General features: G+C 61.9%; 3 protein-coding genes across 8 annotated transcripts; 2 read left to right on the top strand and 1 right to left on the bottom strand.

The window, feature by feature from the left end:
* Positions 1–1,143: 1,143 nt before the first annotated feature.
* Positions 1,144–11,192, bottom strand: LOC106487924 (aldehyde dehydrogenase family 3 member B1). Its single transcript, XM_013946732.2, has 10 exons — positions 11,023–11,192; positions 10,376–10,538; positions 6,889–6,999; positions 6,613–6,733; positions 6,347–6,432; positions 5,974–6,055; positions 5,240–5,626; positions 4,779–4,945; positions 4,340–4,439; positions 1,144–1,472 (listed from the first exon to the last, which is right to left on the bottom strand). Exons 1-10 carry the CDS (start codon positions 11,190–11,192, stop codon positions 1,279–1,281), a joined length of 1,581 nt encoding a protein of 526 aa, XP_013802186.1. The 3' UTR covers positions 1,144–1,278.
* A 2,512-nt stretch (positions 11,193–13,704) lies between these two features.
* UNC93B1 (unc-93 homolog B1, TLR signaling regulator) lies at positions 13,705–18,233 on the top strand. 4 transcript variants are annotated; one of them, XM_067295474.1, is made up of 12 exons: positions 13,705–13,744; positions 15,080–15,171; positions 15,291–15,432; positions 15,532–15,685; positions 15,768–15,929; positions 15,999–16,128; positions 16,208–16,301; positions 16,399–16,523; positions 16,592–16,774; positions 16,883–17,156; positions 17,372–17,490; positions 17,619–18,233. In XM_067295474.1, exons 2-12 carry the CDS (start codon positions 15,088–15,090, stop codon positions 17,913–17,915), a joined length of 1,764 nt encoding a protein of 587 aa, XP_067151575.1. In that variant the 5' UTR covers positions 13,705–13,744; positions 15,080–15,087; the 3' UTR covers positions 17,916–18,233. The 4 variants fall into 4 exon arrangements, with proteins under 4 accessions (XP_067151575.1, XP_067151574.1, XP_013802198.2 ...); XM_067295473.1 differs by lacking the exon at positions 13,705–13,744 and adding an exon at positions 14,345–14,394; XM_013946744.2 differs by lacking the exon at positions 13,705–13,744 and adding an exon at positions 14,358–14,462.
* A 290-nt stretch (positions 18,234–18,523) lies between these two features.
* MAX (MYC associated factor X) lies at positions 18,524–25,300 on the top strand. 3 transcript variants are annotated; one of them, XM_067295868.1, is made up of 5 exons: positions 18,524–18,621; positions 18,755–18,781; positions 20,897–21,004; positions 23,576–23,699; positions 23,851–25,300. In XM_067295868.1, exons 1-5 carry the CDS (start codon positions 18,586–18,588, stop codon positions 24,036–24,038), a joined length of 483 nt encoding a protein of 160 aa, XP_067151969.1. In that variant the 5' UTR covers positions 18,524–18,585; the 3' UTR covers positions 24,039–25,300. The 3 variants fall into 3 exon arrangements, with proteins under 3 accessions (XP_067151969.1, XP_067151970.1, XP_067151968.1); XM_067295869.1 differs by lacking the exon at positions 18,755–18,781; XM_067295867.1 differs by lacking the exons at positions 18,524–18,621; positions 18,755–18,781; positions 20,897–21,004 and adding an exon at positions 21,014–23,439.

Raw genomic sequence — 25,300 nt, 5'->3', positions numbered from 1 at the left:
CTCCAGCTGGTCTGGGTCAGGACGCACAGAGAAATGCGTCCCTGCAGAGCATGACTGCGGGCAGCTAGACTTCCCCCAGGTGCTACGGGCTGAGGGCGGGCTGCAGGGAGGCTGTGGCACCGCCAGCTTCCTGCTCCCCTTGGAGCCTCTTCCCCAGCGCTCCTTCCCCCAGCGCTGAGTCAGCGCCGGCTCTGCCCCAGCCCAAACCATGCGAAACATGCACCAGCAACCGGGCTTGGTGGGGGGGTGCTGTGAGCCTCACATCGGCTCCCTCGGTGCCTCTCTGTGCCCCGCACGCCCTTCCTCGAGGGACCCCAGGTGGGGGAGAGGCCTTCAGCCAGCCCTGCTCAGGGCTGGAGACATCCCCCACCTTGGGACATTCCTGCTGACAAGGGTCAGAGATGCTCCCTCAGCCCCACAGTGCCCTACCTGGGGGCCTGCACGTGGGCAAGAAGAGCAGGCACTGCTGTAGCTCAGGGCACCCTGGCTCTTCAGGCTGTGGGGCAACCCTACCCAGTCTTGCCAGGACTCATCACAGGGTGCTTGGGTGGCCACAGGGTGTCACGGCAGGGTGCCCTGTTGGGGCCACACCCCAGGCTCCTCTCTGTGCCATTGCCTGGGGAGCAGGAGGCAAGGAGAACCGGCAGCTCTCCAGAGCTTGGCTACAGCAATTCCTTCAGGTTCCTGCCACCTGGCCCCATCTCCTGCCCCTCTGTGCCCCCAAACCTGAACGGGATTGGGCAAAGGTGGCGCAGGGTGAGGCCAGGCAGCAGAGCTCAATGCAAAGTCTTTACTAAAGGCAGGGTTACATGGAGGAAAAAGTGGCAGCTGACCCTGAAAGCAGGGAGAGCAAGGTTCACTTGGAAGAAAAAGATCATCTAAGTAGAGATGGGGCTAACTGCTGGTCTTGAGCATTGAGGAGATCTTTTCTCTCCGGGGAAGAGAAATGTAGGGTGAGAAAGCAGGGAATCAGGTCATTCCAGAAAAAATTTTGTCTTTTCAGATCTGCCCGTCTTGGCAAATGGTCCAGAGCAGAGGAAGCTGGGGAGGAGCAAGCAAACAGGGCTGGCTGGACACAAACGTCTGCCCCCACTGTCCTACACGTGTAGGGGTGGCAGCGAGGCAAAGGACATGGCAAGGGAATTGAGGACTGCTGCAGGGATGGAAGGAGCATGCCAGCCTCCTGGAGAAAGTGGTAGGGTTCCTGGGGCCAGACCAGGAGGTCTTCTCCCCAGGCCAGGCAGTCTGTGAGTGGCGCTGGGCAGCATGTGGCAGCCCTCAGAGCAGGGTGCACATGCCCTTGCGCTTGATCTCGAAGGTGGCCGTCAGCAGCCCCAATTTCTGCTGGCTGTAAGGCGGGTAGCGCAGGGCATTGATGGTCTCCAGTCCCATGTTGCGGTGCAGGCAGCTGCGGTGGTGAGTGAAGGTATCGAAGGTGGACTTGCCGTGGTATTTTCCCAAGCCACTGTTCCCTGCAACACACAGCACAGGTCCGAGTCTATGGGGCTCTCTGCTCATGCCCACTCCAGTTTAATAAATACAAGGAAAACATGTTACAGGCCTTCCTGATGTAAATACTCATCCTGCTGTATGATGCTGGTGCCAGCGGAGGAGTTGATAGACATGCTGTAGGAGTGGGGAGCAGCGGTGGGTTACTGTGCCATGGGATGCTCGCAGAGCATCAGCCGGGCTGAGCTCTTCCACTTCCCTAACACAGAAACAACCTAAAAAACACATCCGCACTCTCAGCACCAGCTTTGGACCTGCCACGCATGGACAACACATCTCCCTGAGCAAGGCCTGCCCTCTGCTAGCTCTGCATCTGTGTGCAATGGAGATGGGCAGACATCAAGGTGGCTTCAGTGGGATGTCACAGGGCTGTATAACGCCCTGGCAGGATCCACAGCGATCCCCGAGGACGGGAGAAATCACTGTTAGGAAGTGAAGGATGGCTGGCCAGGAGCAAGCACGGGGACACGCCATAGAGACGAGAGCCGCGCAAGCACAGCACTGAACTCACAAATGTCTGTCAGATGTCCTCTCACATGCCTTTTTCCAAGACAAAGATCCCCAGCTGAGTCCGTCTCCTCCACATCTCTGATCGTACCTCTTGCCCTTTTCTGTACTTTTTCCAGCTCTACCACCTCACTTCTGAAGCGGGAACCAATCTGCCAGTCATCTCCCAGGCCCAGGTGCACCTCAGATATATTCTGTGCTACAGAATGTTTCCCCTTTTGTCCTCTCTGCCTTCACTAGCCATACCTGATGCTTGGGTCCCTGATGACCTGGTGCCAAGTGCAGTGCTGAGGATTTCAGTGAAATAGTCACAGACTCCCATGCAACCCTCACTGGTTGTTTTATTGCTCAGCTTCCCAGTAGCAGCAAATCCTTCTGCAAATCATCACTGCTTGGAAATCCAAGTACATCATTTTTATTGGACTACATTTATCTACATGATCGCAGATGCTTCAGAAAGCTTTGCCAGATCTAGGAGGCCTGATTTCCCTGTACAAACTTTATGTTGCTCTTCCCCACTCCACCATATCCACCCATGCTTTTGGTTAGAGGCTACCAAACTGCCTGGAATGATGGTCAGGCTTGTTGGAGCTTATTCCTGGAGCTCCAAAAAACTGGAATCACATTGGCAACAGTTGCTCTGATTCCTGTGGCTGATTTAAACTTGAGGTTGCACATCACAGTTAATAGCTCAGTGACTTCATATCTGAGTTACTGTGGCATTTGGTGAATGCCATCTCGCCCTGGTGACTTCATACTCGTCACCTGATCAGGCTGTTAGAAAACTGCTTCACCTGGTACTGTGAGGCAGTTTTTGCGAATCATTTCCATAAAGGAAAGTTAAGGTATAGGAACCACCAAAACTTGTTCCCTAATTCATAGTCAAGCAAGGAATTCATTCTGCTTTGCTGTCATGGTGACCATTTATGTCTGAATCATCTCTTAGCTCCAATAGGGAAGTTGCCTCCACATGTTTCTCACTTGGAGAGAACACTGATTTTTTTAAACCAAATATTCGCCTTTTACTCTGCTAGTCAAAAGCAGTTTACTCTGCTTTTTGTGGATTCTCTGATTTCAGTTATTTTGTATGTCCATACGCTGGAGATGGTTCATCTCAGCTAACTCTAAGTTAGCATACTGTGGTCATCCATCCTTACCCTAGTCCATCCTAACACTGTACTTCTCCTGTAGGCATGAACTGCCACCTACCAAGATCAGCAGTACATTTTCATTCAGTTTACCCATTTGCCCTACCTGGCTCCGTGCTTTCTCCAGTGAAAAGTGTTACTGCTTCATGTTGAGCATAAACCTGAGATATTCTACACTGAGACCCAAGGACTGGGAGAATATTCTGGGGAAGAGTCTGGGAGACTGGGAAAATATTCTGGAGAAGCATTGTTAGTGGCTTTCTGTATTCCCACGCTCCTCCTTGGACATCTAATTGTGGGAAAGGCTACAAACAGGGTCCAGGGCTAGACAGACCTGGCATTTCACCTGAGAAAACAATTCTTATGTTCATATAAGGCGAACTCTTCCTTGCTGATGGCTGTGACCTCTTTCCTGAAGAGGATCTCCAAGTTACCACAAACAGATTTTCAAGAGGTTTGTAAGTGTTCTCCTCCTATTATCAGTCTTAGGAAGGCAGAATTCATATATGACCCTGCTCATGAGCAGTGTTACAGGCTCCCATACAGCACCACTGATGGGTGCTTGCTCTCAACAGAGGAAAAGCTCACATACCCAAGAAGCACAACACCACGGGATGTGCTCCTAGACAGGGAACAGAGTGAGAGATTGACCATAGGAAGCAGCACTTGAAGAGCCTCCACGTAAGCATGAGCAAGAGCGGAGCTCTACACTGGCACAAATTTCACATCCAGCCACCCATGCCCCTCAGAAATATCACAGAAATACCCAAGGGGTCAGTGGTACAAACCCCTACATTTTTTTAGGAAGCACTCCTGCTGACACAGTGCTTGTGACAGCAAACAGGGCAGAAGAAAACTTGAAGTGCTCTGGGTGTGTTCACTAGAAACAGGGCCGCAAAGCCCGAGAGTTCAACCCTGGCACAGTGAAGCAAAGAGCTGGCATTTCTGATGGGGTCTGATTCAGGGCTTAGCAGTGCAAAGTATTTCCCTAGAGATTGGCAGGCTTCACTGAGTGCCCTGGAGCTGAACATCTCGGGCCCAGGCATGGGTGTCCCATCTCCCCAGAGACCATGTCTCACCATGGCCTGCATGACTGAGACACATGGTTGTTGGGACTGGTCACATTTGGCTCACAGTTGGCCAAGGGCAGGCAGAGCTGGGGTATTTGGACCTACCAATCCCACCAAAGGGCAGCGAGGTCAATGTCACGTGCATCAGGGTGTCATTTCCACAAAAGCTACCGCTGCTTGTCCGCTCCAGCACCTCCTTCACCACCTGGGAGGGAAGCAGATAAGGCGGATGTGAGACTCAGACCCTGTCCTTGCACCTCAAGCTGCAGTTCTTCCCCCATGAGCAGGACTCTCTGCTCTAACCAAAATCCATGGGAGCACCAACATGGCTGAACACATCTGCCGAGGGGCATAGGGCAGGTGCGGCCCTCACATCATAGGCAGCACTTGCCAGACATCAGCCAGCTCCACCACCAGCCCCTGTGCACCCAGAGGAGCTGAGCTCAAAAGGACCTTTAGACTATGTCCCAGGTTACCAGCCAGGTGGGCACTAGCCCTACAGCCCCATTTTTCCTCATCCCCTTTTTTGATTCATGCACCACACCTTGCTATCGCAGGAGAAGACATAGAGGGCCAGCGGCCGCTCACGGGCGTTGATAAAGTCAATGGCTTCATCCATGCTGGCCACAACAACAATGGGCAGGATGGGCCCAAAGATCTCTTCTTGCATGGCAGGATCAGAGGGCTGCACATCCGCCAGCACCGTGGGAGCTGCAGAAAAAGATTATGGCAGTGCATCACTCAGTGCACAGAAATGGGTGGTCCCAAAACCCCAGGACATGCTAGGAAACTGCTGCTTCACAAATTCCTTTTTCCAACAAAAGATCCTATGCATCTCTCCGTAAGCTTCAGTTTTAAGATGTCCATGTTGTCCCTGTGACTAAAGGTTGATACAGAAACTCCCCTGTGGTTCTGACTCACACCATCTCTGCTTCCCCATCACACGTTCCCATGGCCAGTGCTTCCTTGCTCCCCACATGCCAACCCACATCCATGTGTCCTCACCAATATAGCGCTCCTGCTCATCCGTCTGCCCTCCAATGGCCACACGCCCACTGCTCAGCAGAGCCCGGATACGACGGAATTGCTTGTCCCCAACAATGCGGGCAAAGTCAGGGGACTCCTGGGGGTTGGAGCCATAAAACTCGGTAATGGCCTCACGCAGGGCAGGCATCAGCTTCTCCTGCATCTCCACGCTGCACAGTATGTAGTCGGGTGCCACGCAGGTCTGCCCCGCATTGAAGAAGCGCCCCCAGGCCACCCGTCTGGCCACATTCTGCACCTCGCAGTTGTCAGACACGTAGCAGGGGTTCTTGCCCCCCAGCTCCAGCGTCACCGGTGTCAGGTGCTTGGCAGCAGCGGTCATAATGATCCTGCCCACGGAGGGGCTGCCTGAGGGCAGGGAGAGACATGTCACAGCAGGGATCCCACAGCCCTAGGCCCCAGGCTTCGGGGCAGCCAGGCCCAGCGGGAGACACATCAAATCCCACCAGTTCCTCAAAAACATACGCCCCAGATCCTCCACTGGATTCTGACACCAGATCCCCAGCCCAGCCCTCACAAGCAGCTCTCGCCTCTGGGAGGGCCGGGAAGGGGGCCTTGTGCTTGCAGGCAGGCTGCTACCCTCCCTCTTTGATGGGCAGGGTAAGTTGCAGCGAGCTGTCTGGTGGGAATCCTCTCCCAATTTGCACAAGAAACCAGCAGTCAGGCAGGGCTCAGCTCTGGCCCTTGGGACGTACCGGTGAAGAAGATGTAGTCAAACTTGTTCTCCAGCAGTTTGGTGGTCTCCTCCACACCAGCGGTCACCACGGCAAAGCAGTCCTGCAACGTAAGAGGAAGGGTCCCAACCCTTCTGTGAGCACCTGCCTGGCCCACTCTGCCCCCATCCCCACAAAGAGCATCCAGGGCTGCTGGGCATGGGACGCTGGCTGAGAGTGGAGGAAGTGGGCACGGGCAGCGCCTGGGAAGAGGGGCCAGCTATGGTGTTGGGGCATGCAAGGCAGGCACAGTGCCTAATGTGCACAAGGCACAGCTCTATGTGCAGGGCTTGAGAACGCCCCGGCCATGGGACAGGGACAGGGACAAGGGACAAGGATAGGGAGCACTTTTTACATTGTCCAGGTAGCAGGGCAACGCTTCAGCCACGAGTCTCTCAGTGTTCTTGGTTGTCTCCGAGGGTTTGACAATGACACAGTTACCTGGGGGGAAACGGGCAGGACATCAGAGCAGCGACACACTCACGGTCAGTGTTGCTGGCACTCCAGCCCCAGACTGGAGATGAGGCACCCAGCCAGACCCCCTCCCTGGTGCCCGGCACTTCCACCACCATGGTCTCCGGGCTAGAGGAAGGGTTTGGCTCTGGCACAGCTCAGACTCACCAGCAGCAATGGCCCCGATGAGGGGCACGAGGAAGAGGTGGATGGGGTAATTCCAGGGGGCAATGATGAGCACCACCCCATACGGGTCCTTGCGGATGAAGACTGAGTCCAGCTGCGTCACCTGCAAGAAAGGCCACAGTCTCAGCACCATTCCCACCACCTCCTGCCCTGCCTCAAATCAAGGACACACAGTGCTCCCCCTCTGAACCAGCTTTGCCCCTTTCCACCCGCAATTTTTCTTCTCCTCCCATGTCAGCCCAGAGTTTCTGTCCTTACCAGATTCTTCTCCATATGCTCATCCTTCATCCAGTGGGACAGATTGTTAAGGGTGTCGTTGAGCTCATTTTTGCAGAGGAGAATCTCGGAGAAGTAGGCCTCAAAGGATGGCTGGGGACACAGAGTACCATAAGCATCACTCCCGACAGTGTGCCCTGTTTCCACCCCATCCGCAGGAGACATGTCTCTGCTCTTCTGCTCTGCCTCCAAAGAGGCCCCAGTGGCTATTATCTCCTGCAGTCCCTGAGATGGAGTTCCGAGGAATACCACAGTCTCTGAAATTTTATGAAAATTGGTATTTTGACTGAGAAATAATCAAAATTGAATAGCTTCCCAAGCTCATCTGACAACAGAGACCTGAGCCAAGGGGGGACCGAGCACTGTCACCAGAGCTCCAGGAGAAGGGATGGCTACAGAAGAGCTGTATTGGATGCAGCCATCCTTGGTGCTCACATTCGAGCTAGCCCTGAGCTAGGCACTGGCTCCGCAACATTGACCTGGGACTGCAAAACATGCAGCTAAGCTTTTGGGCTGTTACGTTTGCCCTCATTGCTGTGAGTCACCGTGTCTCAACTTCCTGGGCATGGGCTGCCTGGGAACACAAGCTGCAAGCAAAGCTCAGAGCTGCCTTCCAAAGCCTGAGCCTGTGCATGAAAGCCAAAATTATTTTGTTCATGGAGAAATATAAAGAAGAGCAACAGCTCAGTTATTTGCCCTGTGACAGATCTGCAGGACTGTGCAGGGCAGAGCTCTACCAAATGCCACTAGACTCCTGTCCAAGGCAGAAAAATCCTTCGAGCTTCTGGAGCTAATGCATCTGAGCTCACACCAGACTGGGATAAGCACATCAGGTGAAACATCCCAATAAGTGAATTAAATAAACCCATCAGGTTCCACCAAGCTAAACTGTCAGGACATGCAGTGACTACATTGACCATTACTTGGGAGTGGTGTGATGGCTGGGTGTAAGGGCTGGAATCACAGGGGCTACAGAGGTATTTCCTGCATGTGATGAGTCCTTTGCACTGATGCAATAACAACAGTGAAACACAACTGAGGACACAACTGCCTGGTCTTGTGAGAGAAGCATTAAGACGCAAGAAGATAGCTGGGCAGGATCAGTAAAATAACTCCATTGTTCTGGAGAGGCAACACTTCAGCTAGAGGTGCAAAATAGCAGAGAATGAGACAGGAGGAAGTTTATTTTCAAGCTTCTAAAACATGACTCCAGAGCAGGAGAAGCAAAACTCTTTGCCCTATTAAGCAGTCTGCAAACTTTGGTGGGCACAGCTGCCTGATACACTCTGCCACAACTCCCATTGGACTCTTCAAACAAAAAAAATCTCTGTGTGGGAGCCCTCCTCCTTCACTTCAGCAAAACATCACTTCAGGGTTTGTCTGGTTAGAAAGTCTGATTGCTGACTCCCACATGACAACCTTTCATGTACTCCACCACCAAGCCCAACTCAAGCAACCAGCTGTGCTTGAACCTTTGGGTCCTTAACACTGCTCAACCGACTGGACACATCCTGCTTTCACAATGCATAGCTGCTAGAGATGAGTGCTCAGCCAGCACATCGGATGTCTGATGAAGCAACGGGCAGTCCTCTCAGCTCAGGCTGATAGTTGCATTTCTAGGAGGATGAAGCAATTGCTGGCGAAGATAGGACATTAAAGGTTTCCATGGGACATTAAGGTTGGAAGATGGGACATTAAGTCTGAGGTCATCCAGGTTCTTTCTATCATCAATGGAGAGAAACCAGCACCACCGGGGGTGAGGCACCCTCCTCAGATATGTAAGACCAGATGAATTGTCCCTCTAACTATGAAGGCCTGACTGCGTAACAAGCACATTATTGGCCAACCAGCTCTTAATTACATACAATTAGGAAAAACAAACAATGCACTTCCAGTGCTGATGCGTATCAACCTCTTGCTGAAGCAGAAGGTTCTCATCTTAAACAAACAAGGCAATTACAAGCCTTGTGAGATTTCAGAATGGTGAAATCCATGTTTGAGGGCATGGTCAGTGCACTGATACACCCAGAGACACAAATCCTCTGAGTCTAAGTCTACCACTACCAGATAAGGACTTCTACAGCCATGACACCTTGTTGAAAGAGTATCCAGTCTGACAAGAAACGAAAAGGCACAAAAATCCCATATGAGCTATTTCTCTAATCAGTGTGCAGGGACAACTAACTGGGATCAGTTACACTATACCTGGGCAATCCATCCCTCAGAAAACTTTTCATAATGCAGCACTGGAGGCAGCATGACTGAGGTGTGCAGTTGTCATCAGGCTGCAGTACATATTAGGAAGGGGAAAAGAAGGAAAGTCCTGATGCACCCAACCAGAGAAGAGGTGAGCAGAGACCGCTGAGTATGGCAAAGATGCAAATGCTCCCCTCTTTCCTCAATGGGCACCATCCTGGAAGCTCCCAGGGTACCGCAATATCCAAAGCCTTCCCAAAGCTACAGCCACTTCCCCATCAGTGCCACAGTGCAGCCCAGCAACCCTGCTGACAAAAGCCATCCCCTGCGAGGCAAGCGAGCCATGGCAGCTTTGAATGGCCCGCAGAAGAATGTGCAAGGCCAGCATATTGCACAACGCTGATAATCCCGGGTGCGACCAGGCCAGTGAGTAGCATCCCAGGATGCAGCCTTCAACACCTGGGACACTATGGAGGCCACGTGAGGCCACCCAGGACTTGCTTATGATTTGAGTGTGCATCAAGGGTGAAGCTCTGCAACTCCGTGGGAAGGATGATGCTTACAGAGGCTGGCGCTCTACGATGAGGCCAGCACCAAGACTGGGGAGGGAGCATTGAATAGGACAGGAAAACCTCAGTGGTGCCAGGACGTGGCCCACAGGGCTGGAGGGGAGCCACACAGGCAGGATCAGGCAGTCTACGCCAACTGTCACACTGATGCTGCACCGCATCCTCACAGTGAATGTAGGCAGGGAGATGCTTCCCACCTCCCGCTGGCCAGCATTGGCCACCTCGAACGTGGCTAGCAGCATTCAGCCTGCCCATCCAGCACTCACACACCCTAGCTAACCCCGGCTGCAGAGAGCTCTGCAGGGACCCAGCGCTCGGAGCACCTACAGGTGCCCCACAACAGCGCTGGAGCCCCCTTGCACCCTACTCCCCCAGCATATCTGGGCAACCCACTGCACAAAGACAGGAGCTGGCAACCCAGGAAGGGCTGTGGGCAGCCTCTCAGCTGCTGGGGCCCAGCAGGACACAAGATCCCAACGAGGGGGGATGCAGGAACCTGATTAGAGGACCCCCATGCCCAGGGCCCCATGCCTGCACCCAGACAGATGCAGGACCCCAACAAGGCGGGACACAGGACCTCAAAAGCTGTCCCTATGTCCAGTGCCTGCACCCAGCAGGATGCAAGACCCCAACAAGGGGGGATGCTGGACCCTGATGAGGGGACCCCCGTGTCCAGCACCCCACGCCTCCGCCCAGCCTCTCACCTTGCGCATGTCCAAGGCAGTGGCCTCCAGGATGTCCTGCTTCTTCTCATCCAGGAAGCGGCCCAGGGCCTCCAGCTGGGCCACGCGGTACTCCATGGGCCGCGTCTTCCCCGAGAGCCAGGCTGCCCGCAGGCGGCTCACCAGCCCCGCATAGGGGTTCCCACTGTGGGGACGCAGGTGTCAGAGGGAGCCCTGGCCCCACGCCCTGGCCCAGCCCCTGGCACTCTGGGTGACAAGGGAGAGGAGCTCCATGTCTCCCCAGCCCCTGTCCCATGACCAAACTGGAGCCTGGGGGGCCCTTGAGAGAGGGCAGGGAGTCCGGACACCTGGGTCCTCCCCAGGCCACCAGCATGGGGAACATGGGCCCATCGTGCCCTCTGTGCCTCACCATTCCCAGCAGTCCCTCCTCCCCAAACCTCCACTCTACAGGGCCACATTGCACCGTGGTGACCACTGGCTTCCCAAAATTTGTCCCCAGCATCCCCCTTCTTCATCAGCACCATCCAGGGGACCCTGCTGGCACCTACCACCCTGGCACTGCAACAGCACCCCCTGCCCGCTTTCCCCTGCCGCCCTCCACCCCTCGCCCCAAGCACCTCGACTCCCTTCTGTCCCCGGCCACATGGCCCCCGGCCCTTCGCTCTCACCTCATGGCACCGTGGTCCACGCTCCCCTTTCGGCTGCCTCTGCCACACACGGCTCCTTTGCCGGTGCCACTGCCCACAGGGCTGCACTTGCCGTGGACCGCGAGCTGCTGCTCAGGGAGCTCGAGGGGCTGCTGCAGGCTGAGCTGCGAGAAGGGGCTGCTGATCTCCATGGAGCGCGCAGTGGCCCTGGGGAGAGGCAGGGGGCAGTTGATGCCGGGGCTGCCCAGGGGCCGGGGCAGTGCGGGGCCCGCGGTGAGCTCCAAAGAGCCGGGTGACACCCTTGCAAGAAGGGCAGGAGGGGCAGGCACAGCCTTTTGGGCTTGCACGGGTTTTCCCCGGTGCAGGCACCCCAGGGTGGGGGCTGCGTCAGGGCAAGCCGAAAAGCAGGCGGAGCGGAACAGGCGCCAGTCCCAGCGCAGGGAAGCTTCGGAGAGGCCGGCTCGACCCAGAGAGGAGTCGCCTTCACGGGGGACGTACGTGTCCCCCATTGCTGGCCCAGCCCCGGGCGCTCGGCGGCGCCCTTGAAGGGTGGCTTCGCGCTTGGGGCTGTCCTGGCCGCGGGGGTGACTCAGCCCCGGTGCATCCGCTGGGAGATGCCTGGGATTCCCGGGACATCCGCCGGGGTCTGGGCAGGGGGTCCAGCCTGGGCAGGCTCAGGCATCCCCAGGGCCCCCATGCCTGGCCCCACCACCAGCGCGGGGCTGCCAGCACTGCTGCACACAGCTATGGGGCTCACCCCGTGGAGACCCCCCCCGGGACCCTGATACACGGCCACATGCCAGGCTGTCGTGCCGCTGTGGGGATCACCCCACGGGGGTCCCCAGGGCCCCCGGTGCGGGGCTGTGGGAGCCGGCGCCGGTTCTGCCCCACAGCAGCCAGCCCTCCTTTGGGCCCACCAAAGTCACTGCGCCAGCACACGAGGACATGCCCAGACCCGGGGGGGGCAGAGCTGCAGCCCCACATCTGCCCCCATGGCCAACCCACCCACCCTTCCTGAAGGGACCCTGGGCAGGGGAGAGGCTGCCAGGACCCCCAACCCTGTGAGCCCCATGCACCTGCATGGGGCTGGAGATGCCCCCCAAGGTGGCCCCAATGTAGGGCCTGCCAACGCCATGTAGGGGGTGACCAACCCCGGGGCCCCACGGTGCCTACCTGGAGGGCTGAGTGGTGGCAAGAGGAGCAGGAGGCTGGGCTGGTGGTGCCAAGGCTTGGGGCTCCCTCCTAAATGCTGTGGGGCAGGCAACTGGTCCCCACGGGCAGGGGCGGGCTGGACAGTGCCCCGCCTCCGTGGGGTGGGAATGGGGATGAGGCCGGGGACAGGATGGGACCTCCCCCACGGGACGGTGGCACTGGGGGACTCCCACTGCCACCCAACCACTGCCATGAACCCTGACCCAGATACCCCATGGATGCCGTCCCGCTGCTCCCCAGGGGCGCCCTGACCCACAGGGACCCTGCAGGTGTCCCTCATGCTGCATCCCAGGGGCGCTCTGACCCATGGGGACCCTGCAGGTGTCCCTCATGCTGCATCCCAGGGGCGCCCTGACCCATGGGGACCCTCCAGGTGCCCATCATGCTGCATCCCAGGGGTGCCCTGACCCATGGGGACCCTGCGGACACCCTTGATGGATCCCTGATCGCCCTGCCTCATAAACAGGGCAGCGGGGCTGCCACGTGCCCCACGGGTGATCATTTGTGCCGAGGAAGGGAAGGGATGTGCTCCATCCTTGGCAGGAGGGAGTCTGCACCCTGGGAGATTTTGGGTACCACGAGCAACGTGGGGCCGGGCAGCCCGGAGCAGCCCCTTGCTCCTTGCAGGAGCATCCCAGGGCTGGAAAAGGAGCCCGTTCCCACGTCGCTCCCCGTGGGATCCCCCATCCACGGGCCCCCACTGCAGTTCCTCTCGCCCATCACGCCTGCAGTTCCCAGTGGCTCTGCAGCGCCGGGCCACATCCGGCTCCGCCACGGCACCTGGGACCGGTGCCACCCGCGCCAGCGGTGCTGAGGCACGCCACTTGCCGCTCCGCCAACCCGGGCAGCCCCCATCCCTCCGCCTCCCATCTGCTCTCCCCCCGGGGCCCACGTCCCCCTTCACCCTTGCCTCCTCCCCAAATGCACCCAAAGCCAGGGTACCGCACGTGCCAGTCACCGGCTTGCCATCCGGCACCGCATCTCAAAAAATCTCCCGCTACCGGCTTGGCCGGCTCCTGCCCTGATTCTCTCAGCATCCCGTGACGGAGATGTTGCCAGCTCCACCCTGCAAACAGGCTCAGCCCGCTCCTCTCCGCCCTGTCCCGCGGCACCCTTCACTCCTCTGGCACCCGCTGCCCGCCGGCACCGCCGCTCTCTCCGGCACGGGCCTGACCGAGGGCAGCACAGGTGCCCTCCTGCCCCCAGGTTTCGGGATGCTGAGCAGTGAGGAGCAGTGATTGCCCCACTGGGAGCCCCGTCACATGCAAACAGGGGTGCAACGGGGAGGGAGGTCCACGCCGGGCTGGTAGGGCATCCCGGAGCCAGGGTCCCCCCCCACCACCACTGTGCGGCATGGCCAGGCACCCTGCCCCATCACCCTGCCGCTGCCTCAGCAGGGCCCCAGGGCCAGGAAAGGGGAACCGAGAGTGCGAAAAGCGCCCAGAGCGACTCCAGGAAGGGGAAGGGAACCGGTGCCGCGTGCTGCTTCGCTGGAGCCCACGGCACCCGCCAGGCCCACGGCACCCGCTGGGTGAGCCCAGCTCCCACCTCAGTCCCAGCAGCGCGGGGCGACGCCAGCACCTGGGGCCGGGCACAGCCGGGGTCCCGCGGGCGGGCTGGCTGGCAGCAGGCCCTGGTGGCACCCAGGGTGGGGACGGGGACAGGATGGGTGCCGCGCCGTCGGGTGTGGGGAGTATGCGGGTGCTGCGCGGGAGCAGGGGTGCCGTGCAGGCGTTTTGGGGGGGGGGGGTGCTGTGCGGCGGGGAGGGTGCACAGGTTGGGGCGCAAAGCTTGCTGTGCAGGCGGCGCTGCCACGCAGGTTGGGACGCAGCGGGTGCCGTGCAGGAGGGCGCGGGGTGCTGCGCGGGGGTGCTGGGCAGGGCTGGGATGGGTGGCGCACACATGTGGGTGCAAGGGGTGCTGTGCAGGAGGGGCCGGGTGTCGTGCAGGGAGCACGGGCGTGCCGAGGCGCGGGGGGGGGGGGGGTCAGGGTGCGGGGCGGGGGTGCCGCGGGGCGGGGGGGGGGGGGGGTGCCGCGGTGCTGCTCGAGGGCGGCGGGCAGCGCAGGCAGGGCCGGGGCTGCGGCGCGGCCCCTTTAAGGGCGCCTCCTCCCGCCCCGCCCCGCCCCGCCCCGCCCGCACGAGGAAGCGGCGCCCGGCCCGGCCCGGCCCCACGGCCCCGGTGCGGGGAGCCGGGGGGCACCGGGGGGCACCGGGCGGTACCGGGCACCGGGGCTGCAACACATACCGGTGCAGGGGCTGGGGGTGCTGGGCACAAGGACTGCAGCACGCATGGGTGCAGGCGCTCGGGGCACATGGGTGCGGGGCACATGGGTGCTGGGCACCGGGTTGCAGCACACATGGGTGCAAGGGCTCAGGGCACACGGGTGCAGGGGTTGGGGGTGCTGGGCATATGGGTGCTGGGTATAGGGGCTGCACACATGGGTGCAGGGGCTCAGGGTGCTGGGCACATGGGTGCTAGGCATAGGGGCTGCAGCACACGTGGGTGCAGGGGTTGGGGGTGCTGGGCATATGGGTGCTGGGTATAGGGGCTGCAGCACACATGGGTGCAAGGGTTCAGGGCATAAAGGGGCTGGGGGTTTGGGGCACACGGGTGCTAAGCATAGGGGCTGCAGCACACGTGGGTGCAGGGGTTGGGGGTGCTGGGCACATGGGTGCTGGGTATAGGGGCTGCAGAGGCTGCAGCACACATGGGCGCTGGGGGTTTGGGGCACATGGATGCTGGGCACCAGGTCTGCAGCACACATGGGTGCAGGGGCTGGGGGTGCTGGGCACAAGGGTGCAGGCCACATGGGGTGCCACCCAGGGCCGCCCACCCCTGACACCCTCCCTGGGCCACCCCCCAGACCCAGCAATGGAGAAGGGCTCCAACTGCTGCCAGGACGCCGCCGACACGGCGGGGGGGAACGGCCTCAGCCCCGAGGGGACAGAGGCGCAGGTGAGGCTCGGGGGTCTCGTGTGGGTGGCAGTGGGTCCCCGGCACCCAGCTGGCAGGTGGCCACGGTGGCCCAGGAGCACCGTGGCCATGCCCGAGGCTGACCAGCGGCGGCCCCATAGCTGGACGACTTTGTGGGCGCGCACCCCGACTACAACGAGGAGGAGGAAGAGCAGAAGTACTTCCGCCGCAAGCGCCTCGGCATCGTCAAGAACGTGCTGGCTGCCAGCCTGGCGGCCATGCTCACCTACGGCGTCTACCTGGGTACGGCCCTGCCTCCCGCGCCGGGTCCCCGCCGCAACCCGGGCTCCCTGCGTCGCCGTTGCGGGGCTGGACTGTGACGGGTGCTCGGGGCTGCCCCAGGCCTGCTGCAGATGCAGCTCATCCTGCACTATGATGAGACCTACCGGGAGGTGAAGTACAGCAACATGGAGCTGGAGGACATCGACCGCAAGGTGCTCATGGGCATCAACGTCACCCCCATCGTGGCGCTGCTCTACACACCCGTCCTCATCAGGTACGGCGCTGCCCTAGGCTCCCCACCACCCTGCGGCACCCCAGTGCCAGCACCCATCCCGTCCTCTCCTCTGCCCTGGCAGGTTTTTCGGCACCAAGTGGACCATGTTCCTGGCCATGGGCATCTACGCCCTCTTCGTCTCCAGCAACTACTGGGAGCGCTATTACACGCTGGTGCCCTCCGCAGTGGCCATCGGGGTGGCCATCGTGCCCCTCTGGGCTTCTATAGGCAACTACATCACGCGGTAGGCACCAGCGGGGCTGGGGGGCCGGGGGGGTCCCCATGCTGCCAGCTGACCCCCTGTGCCCCCCAGGATGGCCCAGAAGTACTACGAGTATGCCAACTACAAGGAGGAGCACGTCCAGGAGCAGCAGCGGGCACCGCGGGGCGCCTGCAACGCCTACATCGTCGTCTTCCATACCGTCTTCTACGCCTGCTTCCACGTGAGCACCGCTGCGGGGACACAGGGGAGAGGGTGCGTGGGGTGGCCTGGCGCTGAGCGTCCCCTGCCGTGTCTTGCAGCTGAGTTTCGTCTGCGCTCAGATGCCCATGCTGTTCTTCCTCAACAACTACCTCTACCAGCTCAACCACACACTCTTTGGGGTCAAGCACTGTGGTGAGTGCCCAGGCGTGAGACTGCACCATGGTCTGGCGCCATCTCCCCTCTCCCACGGCAGCCGGGGTGGTGCTGAGACGCGGCACGTGCCCTCCAGGTACCCTGAGCAAGGGCATGTTGCCTGGCTTCAACAAGACCGTGCTGCAGAGCCTGCCCCGCAGCGTCAACCTCATCATCGTGGAGAGCGCCCTCATGGCGGCAGCCTTCCTCTCCATGCTGGTGGTGAGTGCCAGGGCGGGCGCTGGGTGGCGTGGGCTCTCCTCGCTGGCTCACCCGCGGCTCTGTGGCAGGTCCTGGTGCTGTGCGGCTCAGCCTACCGGCCCACGGAGGAGATTGACCTGCGCAGCATCGGCTGGGGCAACATCTTCCAGCTGCCCTTCAAGCACATGCGGGACTACCGCCTCCGCCACCTCTTCCCCTTCTTCATCTACAGCGGCTTCGAGGTGCTCTTCGTCTGCACCGGCTTCTCCCTGGTACGCTTCGTGGCCCTGGGGACAGGGTGGGAAGGTCCTGGGGGCGCCAGGAGGGCTGGCACCAGGCCAGGGCTGCGCTAAGCTGGTGCCCGCCTGCCCTCCCTGCAGAACTACGGTGTGTGCGCCATCGGGCTGGAGAAGCTGGCGTACCTCCTCATGGCCTACGGCTTCTCCGCCTCGGCCTTCTCCAGCCTGGCCCTCTGCACGCTGCGCCTGCGGCGGCAGAGCCTGCTGCTGGCTGGAGCCTTCATCCACGCTGCGCTGCTGGTGACCCTCTTCTGCTGGGCGCCCGAGCCCCGCTCCCTGGTCCAGGCGCCTCTGCTGTACGCGCTGGCTGTGCTCTGGGGCATAGGAAGTGCCCTCAACAAGACCGGCATTAGCAGTGAGTACCAGGGATGTGTGAGCCAGGTCCCCAGCTCCCAACACATCTTCTCTCCGTGTCCCATGGCGCAGCACGGCCAGGTGGTCCCAGCTCCCTGGACCCGCCAGTGAGGACAGACCTGGTGCAGCCAGGTGCTGCTGATGGTGCCCAGAGAGGGGCTGCCGGCAGGACAGGGGGGACACACTGACCAGCTGCGCCCGTCTCCTCCCATGCAGTTCTCCTGGGCATGCTGTACGAAGACAAAGAGCGCCAAGACTTCGTCTTCACCATCTACCACTGGTGGCAGGCCCTGGCCATCTTCGTGGTGTATCTGTGGTTAGAGCTGCCCATGAAGGTGAGCGGGGGCGGGCAGGCAGCCGTCCCCACAGTGCCCCCAAGCCTGGGGTCAGCTCCATCGCCCCGGGGGGACTGCGGGACCTGGGGGGAAGGAGCGCCCTGAGCCCCTGCTCTGCCCCCCTGCAGGCCAAGCTGTCCATCATGCTGCTGGCACTGGCAGCGGCCAGCGGCGCCTACATGTGGATGGAGCACAAGCTGGCGCGGCACGTGACGTACCGCGTGCCCCGCATCCCCCGCCCGCGGCACAAGGTGCGCGGCTACCGCTACCTGGAGGAGGACGACTCGGATGAGACAGGCTCGGAGGGCGAGGCGGCGCGTGACAAAGACGAGCCGGGGGAGGCCCAGGAGCGGCCCGAGGAGGCCAAACACCCGGCAGAGGCTGCCTGTGAGCTGCCCAAGGAGGATGGAGATGGCCTGGGCTAGACAGGACTGCGTCCCAGCTCCAGGCGCCCTGCCCCACACACTGCCGCTGCCTGCTGTGCCCGCTGCGTGCCGTGGGGCAGCCACACGGCCCTTCCTAGAAGTGCCTTTGACCCCCGCGGCGGGGGGGCCCAGCTCTCGGCACCGTTTGCTATCGCTGCTGGATCCCGCTGGGGCGGGACGCGGCCCGGGAGTGGGGCTGCCCCACGGGCTCCCAGCGCTGCCAGGGGCACGGGCGCCCCGGGCTGCAAAGCCGGCTCCGCGTCCCGCTTGCTTTTTTTTTGTATGGCCCCGCTGCGCCTCAATAAAGACTCAGCCGCACCCCGTCGTGGCTCGCCGTCGGGGGGGCGGGGGGGAGCCCGCGGGCCCCGCCGCCGTCGTGCCGCCGCCGCCTTCCACGTGTGCCCGGCGCCGGCGGAAGTGAGGCGCTTCCGCCCCCACGGGGACTACAGCTCCCAGCGTGCCTCGCGCGCCGGGCGCGGGGGGTGACGGGAGCTGCAGTCCGCGCGGCGCGGAGGCGCGGCGGCGGCGCCGGGCGCGGCGGACTACGTCTCCCAGAGGGCGGCGCGGCGGGGAGGGGCGGGGCGGGCGGTCACGTGAGGGCGGCGGCGGCGGCTGCGCGGTGCGGGCTGTTGTTGTGGCGGCGCGGCCCGCGGCTCCCCGGCCGGCAACGATGAGCGACAACGATGACATCGAGGTGGAAAGCGACGTGAGTGGCGCCGCCCCGGCCCCGGCCCCGGCCCCGCGCCGCGCCGGTGCCGGTGGCCGCCGGCGGTAACGCGTGTTTGTCTTTCTCTCTCTCTTCCCCCTTCCCCCCCCACCCCACCCCCCCCCCCCCGCAGGAAGAGCAGCCGAGGTTTCAGTCCGCGGTACGTCCCCGCGCCGCGCCGCCGCGCCCCCGGTACCGGCGCCGGGCAGGGGAGGGGCCGAGCCCACGTGGGGGCGTGCGGGGGGCGGGGGTGGGACGCGAGCGGCGGCGGCGGCGCGCGCTCCCGCGGGGGGGGCCAATGCGCGTGCGCGCGCGGGGCGGGGGGGGCGGCGGCGGGCGCGTCACCGAGGGGGGAGGGGGCGGTGCGTGAGCGAGGCGCGCGTGGCCGTTGGCGGCGGCGGGGGGCGTTTCCGGGTGGGGGGGGGGCGCGTGGGGCTGCGCCTGGGGGAGCTGCGGGTGTCCGTAGTGGGGGGGGGGGAGGCGCGCGTGGGGCCTGCACGCGTGGGCACCCGCCGTGGGGGCGCGCAGGAGGGAGGCCCGGAGGCCTCGTCCTGTGCCGTGCCGTGGGGTGACAGGGTCCGGGGAGGCACTCGGGCCCCCTAGGCGGGGATGGCGCCGTGCGGGTGAGGGGCTGAGCAGGGGGCACGGCCCCACGGCGTCGTGACACGGGCCGGGACCGGCCGAGTCGTGTCCCCCCCCTCCCCGGGGGCTCTCTGCGCCCTTGCTGGCTGCTCCGGGCCCTTTCGGCCCCCCCTGCTTCTCAGGAGCTTTGGCCGCCGCCGCCGCCTCCGTCGCAGGCTTCGGTGCTGCCCGCAGGCCGCCCGGCGGCCCCACGGTAGCAGGAAGTTGCCTTGCGGCTCCCTGACGTGCAGGAAAGAAACTGAAAGCGGAGGGTGTCGCTTCCTTCTCCTACACCTCGAGCATTGCCCAGCTCCCAGTGGATGGGCGTTAGGGAGAGCGGGCGCATCCCAGCCAGCGCCGGCTCCCTCCGCCCCGGGAAGCGAAGCGCTCGCCCACTTCGCGGCCCTCAAGTCGCCCACTCGCTTCCCCCGTCGGCCCCATGCCCGGGGCAAGCGTTCCCCGAAGGCTCGCGCGGAGGAACGGGAGGCATCTCGGCCGCCCGGCCGAGCGAGGTTTTCAGGCTCCTCGCTTGAACGAGCCGCCGGCCACTCGGAGCCGGCTCTGGGCACCTTGTCCGGAGTCGCCAGCCCAAATGTGGTGTTTTTAGATAAACATTCGCGGAGCGAGTTGCTTCGCAGGCAGCTCCCTATCTCTTCATGTCGCAGCCTCTTGGAGACGCCGCCTGTGGGAGCTTGGCCGTATGAAGTGGTCCCACTGTTTTAAACGCTAGTGAGGCTTTTTGCGTGCACGTTTGGGACTCAGCGGGCCTTCTTGGAGTTCTGGCTGCTTTTTGGAAATTATCCCTCGCAGAGGGAAGGCAGGGCTGATGTTGAAGCTCGGGGTGACGGGGAGCAGATGTGGATGGGCTGCCCTGGGCGGCCGGCAGGGAGACAGGCCGGCTCCTGAGGCCGCTTGTGGGGCTGGCCGGGCGGAATGGTTTCCCTGCTCTCCCTTGCGGCGCGCGTGGACCTTGGTACGTGCTCCGGTGCTCGTCAGCCCGCGGCTGCGGCACGGACGAACGGGATGCCGCGTCGTCAGGCCGCATCCGCCTTCAGCTCCGGGCTGCGGCACGGTTGCTCCCGAGGCGGGTGCGCGGCCGGCCCTCTGCGGCCTCCGGGCCAGGGCGACCTGGTGCTGCTCTTGGGGAGGTGGCGATGCTGCGGCTGCCGGGCCTCGCTGCCAGGGCGCACGGGTGGCCGGTCAGGGTATGGCAGGTACCGCCTGCGTTTGCCAAGTGGGTGCGGGCGATCGCCGGGCCTTGGTGCCGTGTCCTCTGTTATTTGGCGCAGGTGGAGCCCGAGTTTGAGGTGGTGCCAGGGACTTGCAGCCACAGGGGATGCGGTGGCAGCCGGCTTGAAGGGACAGGCGTGGGGTGGTGCCGTGGGCGCTCACTGGGTGCGGGGGAGCCGGTCAGACATCCTGGGGTTCTCCAGCTCCTGCTGCCTGGGCCCTTCACCTTGCCTCCTGTCGGGATCTAGCAGCGTGCAGCGTTGGGAGGGACACCGTGCCAGAAGGATCGCAGCTCTCCCCGCGCCGGTGCCCAGCAGTGCCGCCGCTCGCCCTCGTCGCCTCCGGCGGCTCCATGACGTGACGCGTAGCAGTCGTCTCTCCCTCTCGCAGGCCCCTAACGCTCTGCATCTCCTTTCTGTTGCAGGCTGACAAACGGGCTCATCACAACGCACTGGAGCGCAAGCGCAGGGACCACATCAAAGACAGCTTTCACAGCCTGCGGGACTCAGTCCCCTCCCTCCAGGGAGAGAAGGTGAGTTTATTGAGGACGACGGTGCCCGGTCCAACCAGCCACGTGCCGCGTTGGGCCGAGCGGAGCCTGAGCCTGCGCGGGCGCCGCAGGCCTGTGCGGAGCTGCCCAACCCCGGGGCTGGAGCCAAGCAGCGCCTGACCCTATTCCTGGGGAGAGGGGCAGCCTGTTGCCAGCTCTGCTAGCTTGGAGATACCACGTGCTCCTGTGGCTGTGGACACTGGTCCCGGCTCAGGTGCTTGGCCCTGTCAGGCCCTGGGCAGAGGGAGCTGCTGGGCCCTGTCTCTGGTGCTTGGCGCAGAGGCTGGAAGGGGACTTCCAGAGTGCCAATGAGAAGAGGGAGAAGCCACATCAGTGGGGCTGATCCGCGGCTCTTGCCTGGAGCGTTTCCCCGTAGGGGCCTGCCGAGCAACATTCCTGGGTGCAGTCCTTGAACCCCAGCCCTGCCCGCTCCCTGCCGGCCTGAGCTGCTCGGACCCAGCCTGCAGCACACAGCAAGCTCAGTGCTGCGCACCCGCAGGGTTGCTCAAATCCGGAACGTCCTCTTGCCCCGTAGCAAAGCGAGGCTTCACGTGCCACCCGCCGCGCACCTTGGCCTGTGCGACATGGGCAGCGCTCTCTGGGTTTCTAGGAGGGTGGGGAGGGACAAAAATCCACCTGGCCTAGTTGGATGAGCCGGGTTTGACCCCAAGGCAGCGTTGGGGGCCCTCTGCCTGCCAGAGCGCTTTGCTTTTAGGTTACACAGTTAGTGGTAGAGCTGTTGGCACGCTCACACGTGACAGTGGTTTCCACAGTTCTCATTTTCCTGTGGCACTGTCGGATGCTGTTGTGAAGTACGTTTTGGCTGGGGCCGCCTCTCCAGCCCCTGGGGCTGCCTTCGCTCTGAGCTTTCCGAGCTTCTCAAGCACCCAAGGCAACCTGACCGTGCTTCCTCGGCCTGCCATTCCTTCAGGCCTTCCACACCCCTGCTCAGCCAATTTGAGTCACTAAGCCGGCAGAACGTCACCTCTTTTTTGGGTTTTGCGGTTTTGTTTTCCGGGTGATGAGTTGGTTTGACTTGCAGAGGGGTCTGATCAACGCCGGTGTTGGCGCAAGCCGCGACGGTGCCAGCCTGGAGCACGGGGGACCAGGCATCCCCTTTTCCAAGGCAAAAACCAGCTCACTCATCTCAGGAAAGTGCAGCTTGGTTCCTGATGGGCGCTCACTGTGCAAAGCCCTGCTCGCACGTGCTGCGGCATGCACCCTGTGCGGAGAGGAAGCAGGGAGCATGGCCGGGGTCCCGGCTCGTCTCCTTGGGCTGTGCTGTTGGGGCAGCAGGAATAGGCAGCGGGGTTGTCTGCCTCCGAAGACGGAGCTTCAGGCTCCGCAGGTTCTGAGGGCTGGGTGCAGCGGTTGTGCAAACGAGGATTTTCTTGTGGTTTCTTGCCGAGTTAAACCCAGCCCTGCTACCGCAGGAGCACCCATAGCCCTGCCGTGTGGAGAAAGCTGCTGGCCTTATCCTCTGTCCTGCTGCAAAACGAGGGCCGGGCACGCGCTCTGTCCCGCTCGCCCCGCCACGCAGTGGCTCAGCGGGGAGCCGGGGGTGCCCCGCACAGTGTCGCGCAGGCACGCTGTGCTGGGGTGGGCGAAGGGCCGCTGCCCGAATGCCCCATCGTCCTGGAGCGTGGCAGTGTGGCCTCGCTCATGAGGTTTGGGCCCCAAGAAGCTTTTGCGCTGCTGACTGAGCGAGAAGAAAAAAGTGTAGCGTGAGCAGATCGGCGTCGGAGGCGCAATTGGAATAACCTCCCGAGGGGAGCGAGCAAGGGGTTTGTGTGTCGCAGGGAGCGGTGTGGCAACTTCCAGTGTTTAAAAATCACATGGGAAGCGCAGGATTCAGGCAAGGAAGGGGAATTGCTCGGATAAACTGAGTATCTTAGCTGCGGTGGGGCCTCGCAACAGTCTGGCCAGAGGACTGGAAGAGCTGGGGACATCAGTGGCCTCTGGCAGCAGTCCTGGGCTGGGAGGAAGGGCTAGGAAAGCATCAGCTCAGCCCTGCTCGCTGAAGAGGAGGAACAGGGAGTTGCAGACCAGTGGACACCTCGGAGAAGGAGTCGCAGACACGCTAAGGAGAGATGGAGCAATGCAGGGTCCAGCTGGCAGCTGGGAAGCACGAGTGTCTCAGAAGAGGGTACCACAATCGCAGGCTGAGTAGAGGCCAGCAGAAGGCGAGTATCGTTCTAGGACACGTGCGCAGTCCGCAGAGTCCAGAAACAATCTTTCACCCGTCACAACGCCAGCACAGCCTCTGCTGCAGGCTGACAGGCACCGGTGTCCCCAGAGAGGAGCTGGGAGCAACCACGTTGGTCTGTGGTGGCGACAAGAGCTCGGTTCTGGTTCATCCAGCAGAGAGCTTGGAGCAGTACAGCGAGGGAATAGTCCCTTCTCTTGCTCTGCTGCAGGTGGGATGGGGACAGAGATTAAACCCCAGTGTAAACCACCCTGCCTGCTGCCCGGCTGGCAGCCCTGCTGGCGTTCCCCGCAGCAGCGTGGACTAGGTCTTTATTTTGTCTGTGTCTTTTCCCACTATTGCAACAGGCATCCCGGGCCCAAATCCTGGACAAAGCCACAGAGTACATCCAGTACATGCGCCGGAAAAACCACACGCACCAGCAGGACATCGACGACCTCAAACGGCAGAACGCCCTTCTGGAGCAGCAAGGTGAGCAGGGCTGTGCACCCAGGGGGCTCCTGGGCCCTGCCGCTGCCCGCCCAGGGCTCTGCTCAGGCCTTGGCGAGCCCCGTGGCAGCGGGGGGATGCCAGAACCCGGGGCCAGGCGGCGTGGGGGTGACGCTGTGCCCCTGCCTTGCAGTGCGCGCGCTGGAGAAAGCCCGGTCGAGCGCTCAGCTGCAGGCCAACTACCCGTCGTCAGACAACAGCCTCTACACCAACCCCAAGGGCAGCACCATCTCCGCCTTCGACGGCGGCTCCGACTCCAGCTCCGACTCCGAGCCCGACGAGCCGCAGAGCAGGAAGAAGCTGCGCATGGAGGCCAGTTAGGCCCCTGCCTGCTCGCGCTGGACTGGCCCTGGCCGCCGCAGCCACCCGCTCTCAGGTGCCGTTGGCCGTCTGCCCGCCAGCTCTGTAAGGACTCTCTCCCTTCTGTAGTAGAGGCTCTCGGACTGCAGCTTTCCAGCCTTCCCCGGCCCCTTCCCCACGCTAACCACGACGGCCCCCGGGAGCAGCTTCTCCTCGGGGAGCCGGCCGGGCAGGGCCTTGCAGCTCCCCGTGGCACAGATGGCCACGCCACACCTGCCCGAGAGACTTGGGGGATCTGGGGACTGCTGGCTCCGAGGAGACACCCCCCCATCACCCTCCCACCCACAACTAGCAAGTCCCTCTCCAACCCCCCCCATCCCCCCCCCCCTTTCAATTTTATATGAGCATTTCTATTTATACCCGGGGACCACTGCAGTCCTGAGCTGAACTTGAGGCTGTACAGGCAAAGATGGGCAGCCCCTGTGCCCCCCGTCCCTTCCATGCCAGGCACCGTGGGCACCCCCAGGGACAGAGGAGAGGGGGGAGCTGTGTCAGCTCTCCAGCAAGCGGCGGGGTCTCGCTATTTATTTTCTGTGTATGCAATTCCACCTGGCCCCAGCTCTGCCTCTGCTCCCAGCAGCTCCAGAGTGCTGGTGGGACTGTGCCCTCCACAGTCTGGGGGACTGGGCACGCAGTAGGGCCTTGGCCTGGGGTTGGGCGAAGGTCTGCGTGCGTGCATCCTGCCTGCCTGCCTATCTATTTGGGTCCTTCTTCCCTCCCACCATCCTTATTCGCCTCCCCTCTCTCTCTCCCACTTTTGTGGCATTTTTCTGAACTCTAGTATCCCGTCCCTGCCCCGTAGGTGGCCCTGGCCCAGTTTTGATGCCATTCATTCCATGGATCTACGGTATGTTGTACATACTGCCCAGAGTTGTCTTGCAAGTTAAGGCTTCCCTTTACTATAAGACTATAAATAAAAAAAACAAAACAAAACAAAAGCCCTTATTTTATCCTTGCCCATTGTAGCTGCATGTTTTGGGGGGCTGGAGGTGGGGTGACACCAGAGGGAAGCTCCCATCAGGATCAGCAGTAGGACACCGGACTGTGCAGGAAGCAGGGATCTTGAAACCCAGCCTAAACACCATCAGCGCAATGCCACCTGCTGCCCTGTGCCCCCAGGGTCACTGCAGGATGGGGCTGAGCCCTCTTCCAGCTGTAGCATCTCTTAAGGCAGTTCAGCCACAAGCACCGATGCCACGATCGAGCACCGTCACCGTGCCCTG

The sequence above is a fragment of the Apteryx mantelli genome, chromosome 4 (assembly GCF_036417845.1).
Source record: "Apteryx mantelli isolate bAptMan1 chromosome 4, bAptMan1.hap1, whole genome shotgun sequence".
Classification (NCBI taxonomy): Eukaryota; Metazoa; Chordata; class Aves; order Apterygiformes; family Apterygidae; genus Apteryx; species Apteryx mantelli.
Note: the sequence above shows the minus strand (reverse complement) of the source record. Positions and strands in the feature narration are given on the sequence as shown.

Excerpts from the sequence above, each read along its gene's own strand:
- LOC106487924 (XM_013946732.2), bottom strand. The coding sequence starts at position 11,192 with ATGGAGATCAGCAGCCCCTTCTCGCAGCTCAGCCTGCAGCAGCCCCTC. Across the intron at positions 4,440-4,778 it reads TCTTCTCCTGCGATAGCAAG|GTGGTGAAGGAGGTGCTGGA; the intron begins GTGTGGTGCATG and ends CTTCCCTCCCAG. Across the intron at positions 1,473-4,339 it reads GCTGCCCTTTGGTGGGATTG|GGAACAGTGGCTTGGGAAAA; the intron begins GTAGGTCCAAAT and ends TGTGTGTTGCAG.
- UNC93B1 (XM_013946742.2), top strand. Across the intron at positions 15,686-15,767 it reads TACACACCCGTCCTCATCAG|GTTTTTCGGCACCAAGTGGA; the intron begins GTACGGCGCTGC and ends CTGCCCTGGCAG. Across the intron at positions 15,930-15,998 it reads ATAGGCAACTACATCACGCG|GATGGCCCAGAAGTACTACG; the intron begins GTAGGCACCAGC and ends TGTGCCCCCCAG.
- MAX (XM_067295867.1), top strand. The coding sequence starts at position 23,113 with ATGGAGCAATGCAGGGTCCAGCTGGCAGCTGGGAAGCACGAGTGTCTC. Across the intron at positions 23,440-23,575 it reads CTTCTCTTGCTCTGCTGCAG|GCATCCCGGGCCCAAATCCT; the intron begins GTGGGATGGGGA and ends CTATTGCAACAG. Across the intron at positions 23,700-23,850 it reads CGCCCTTCTGGAGCAGCAAG|TGCGCGCGCTGGAGAAAGCC; the intron begins GTGAGCAGGGCT and ends CCTGCCTTGCAG.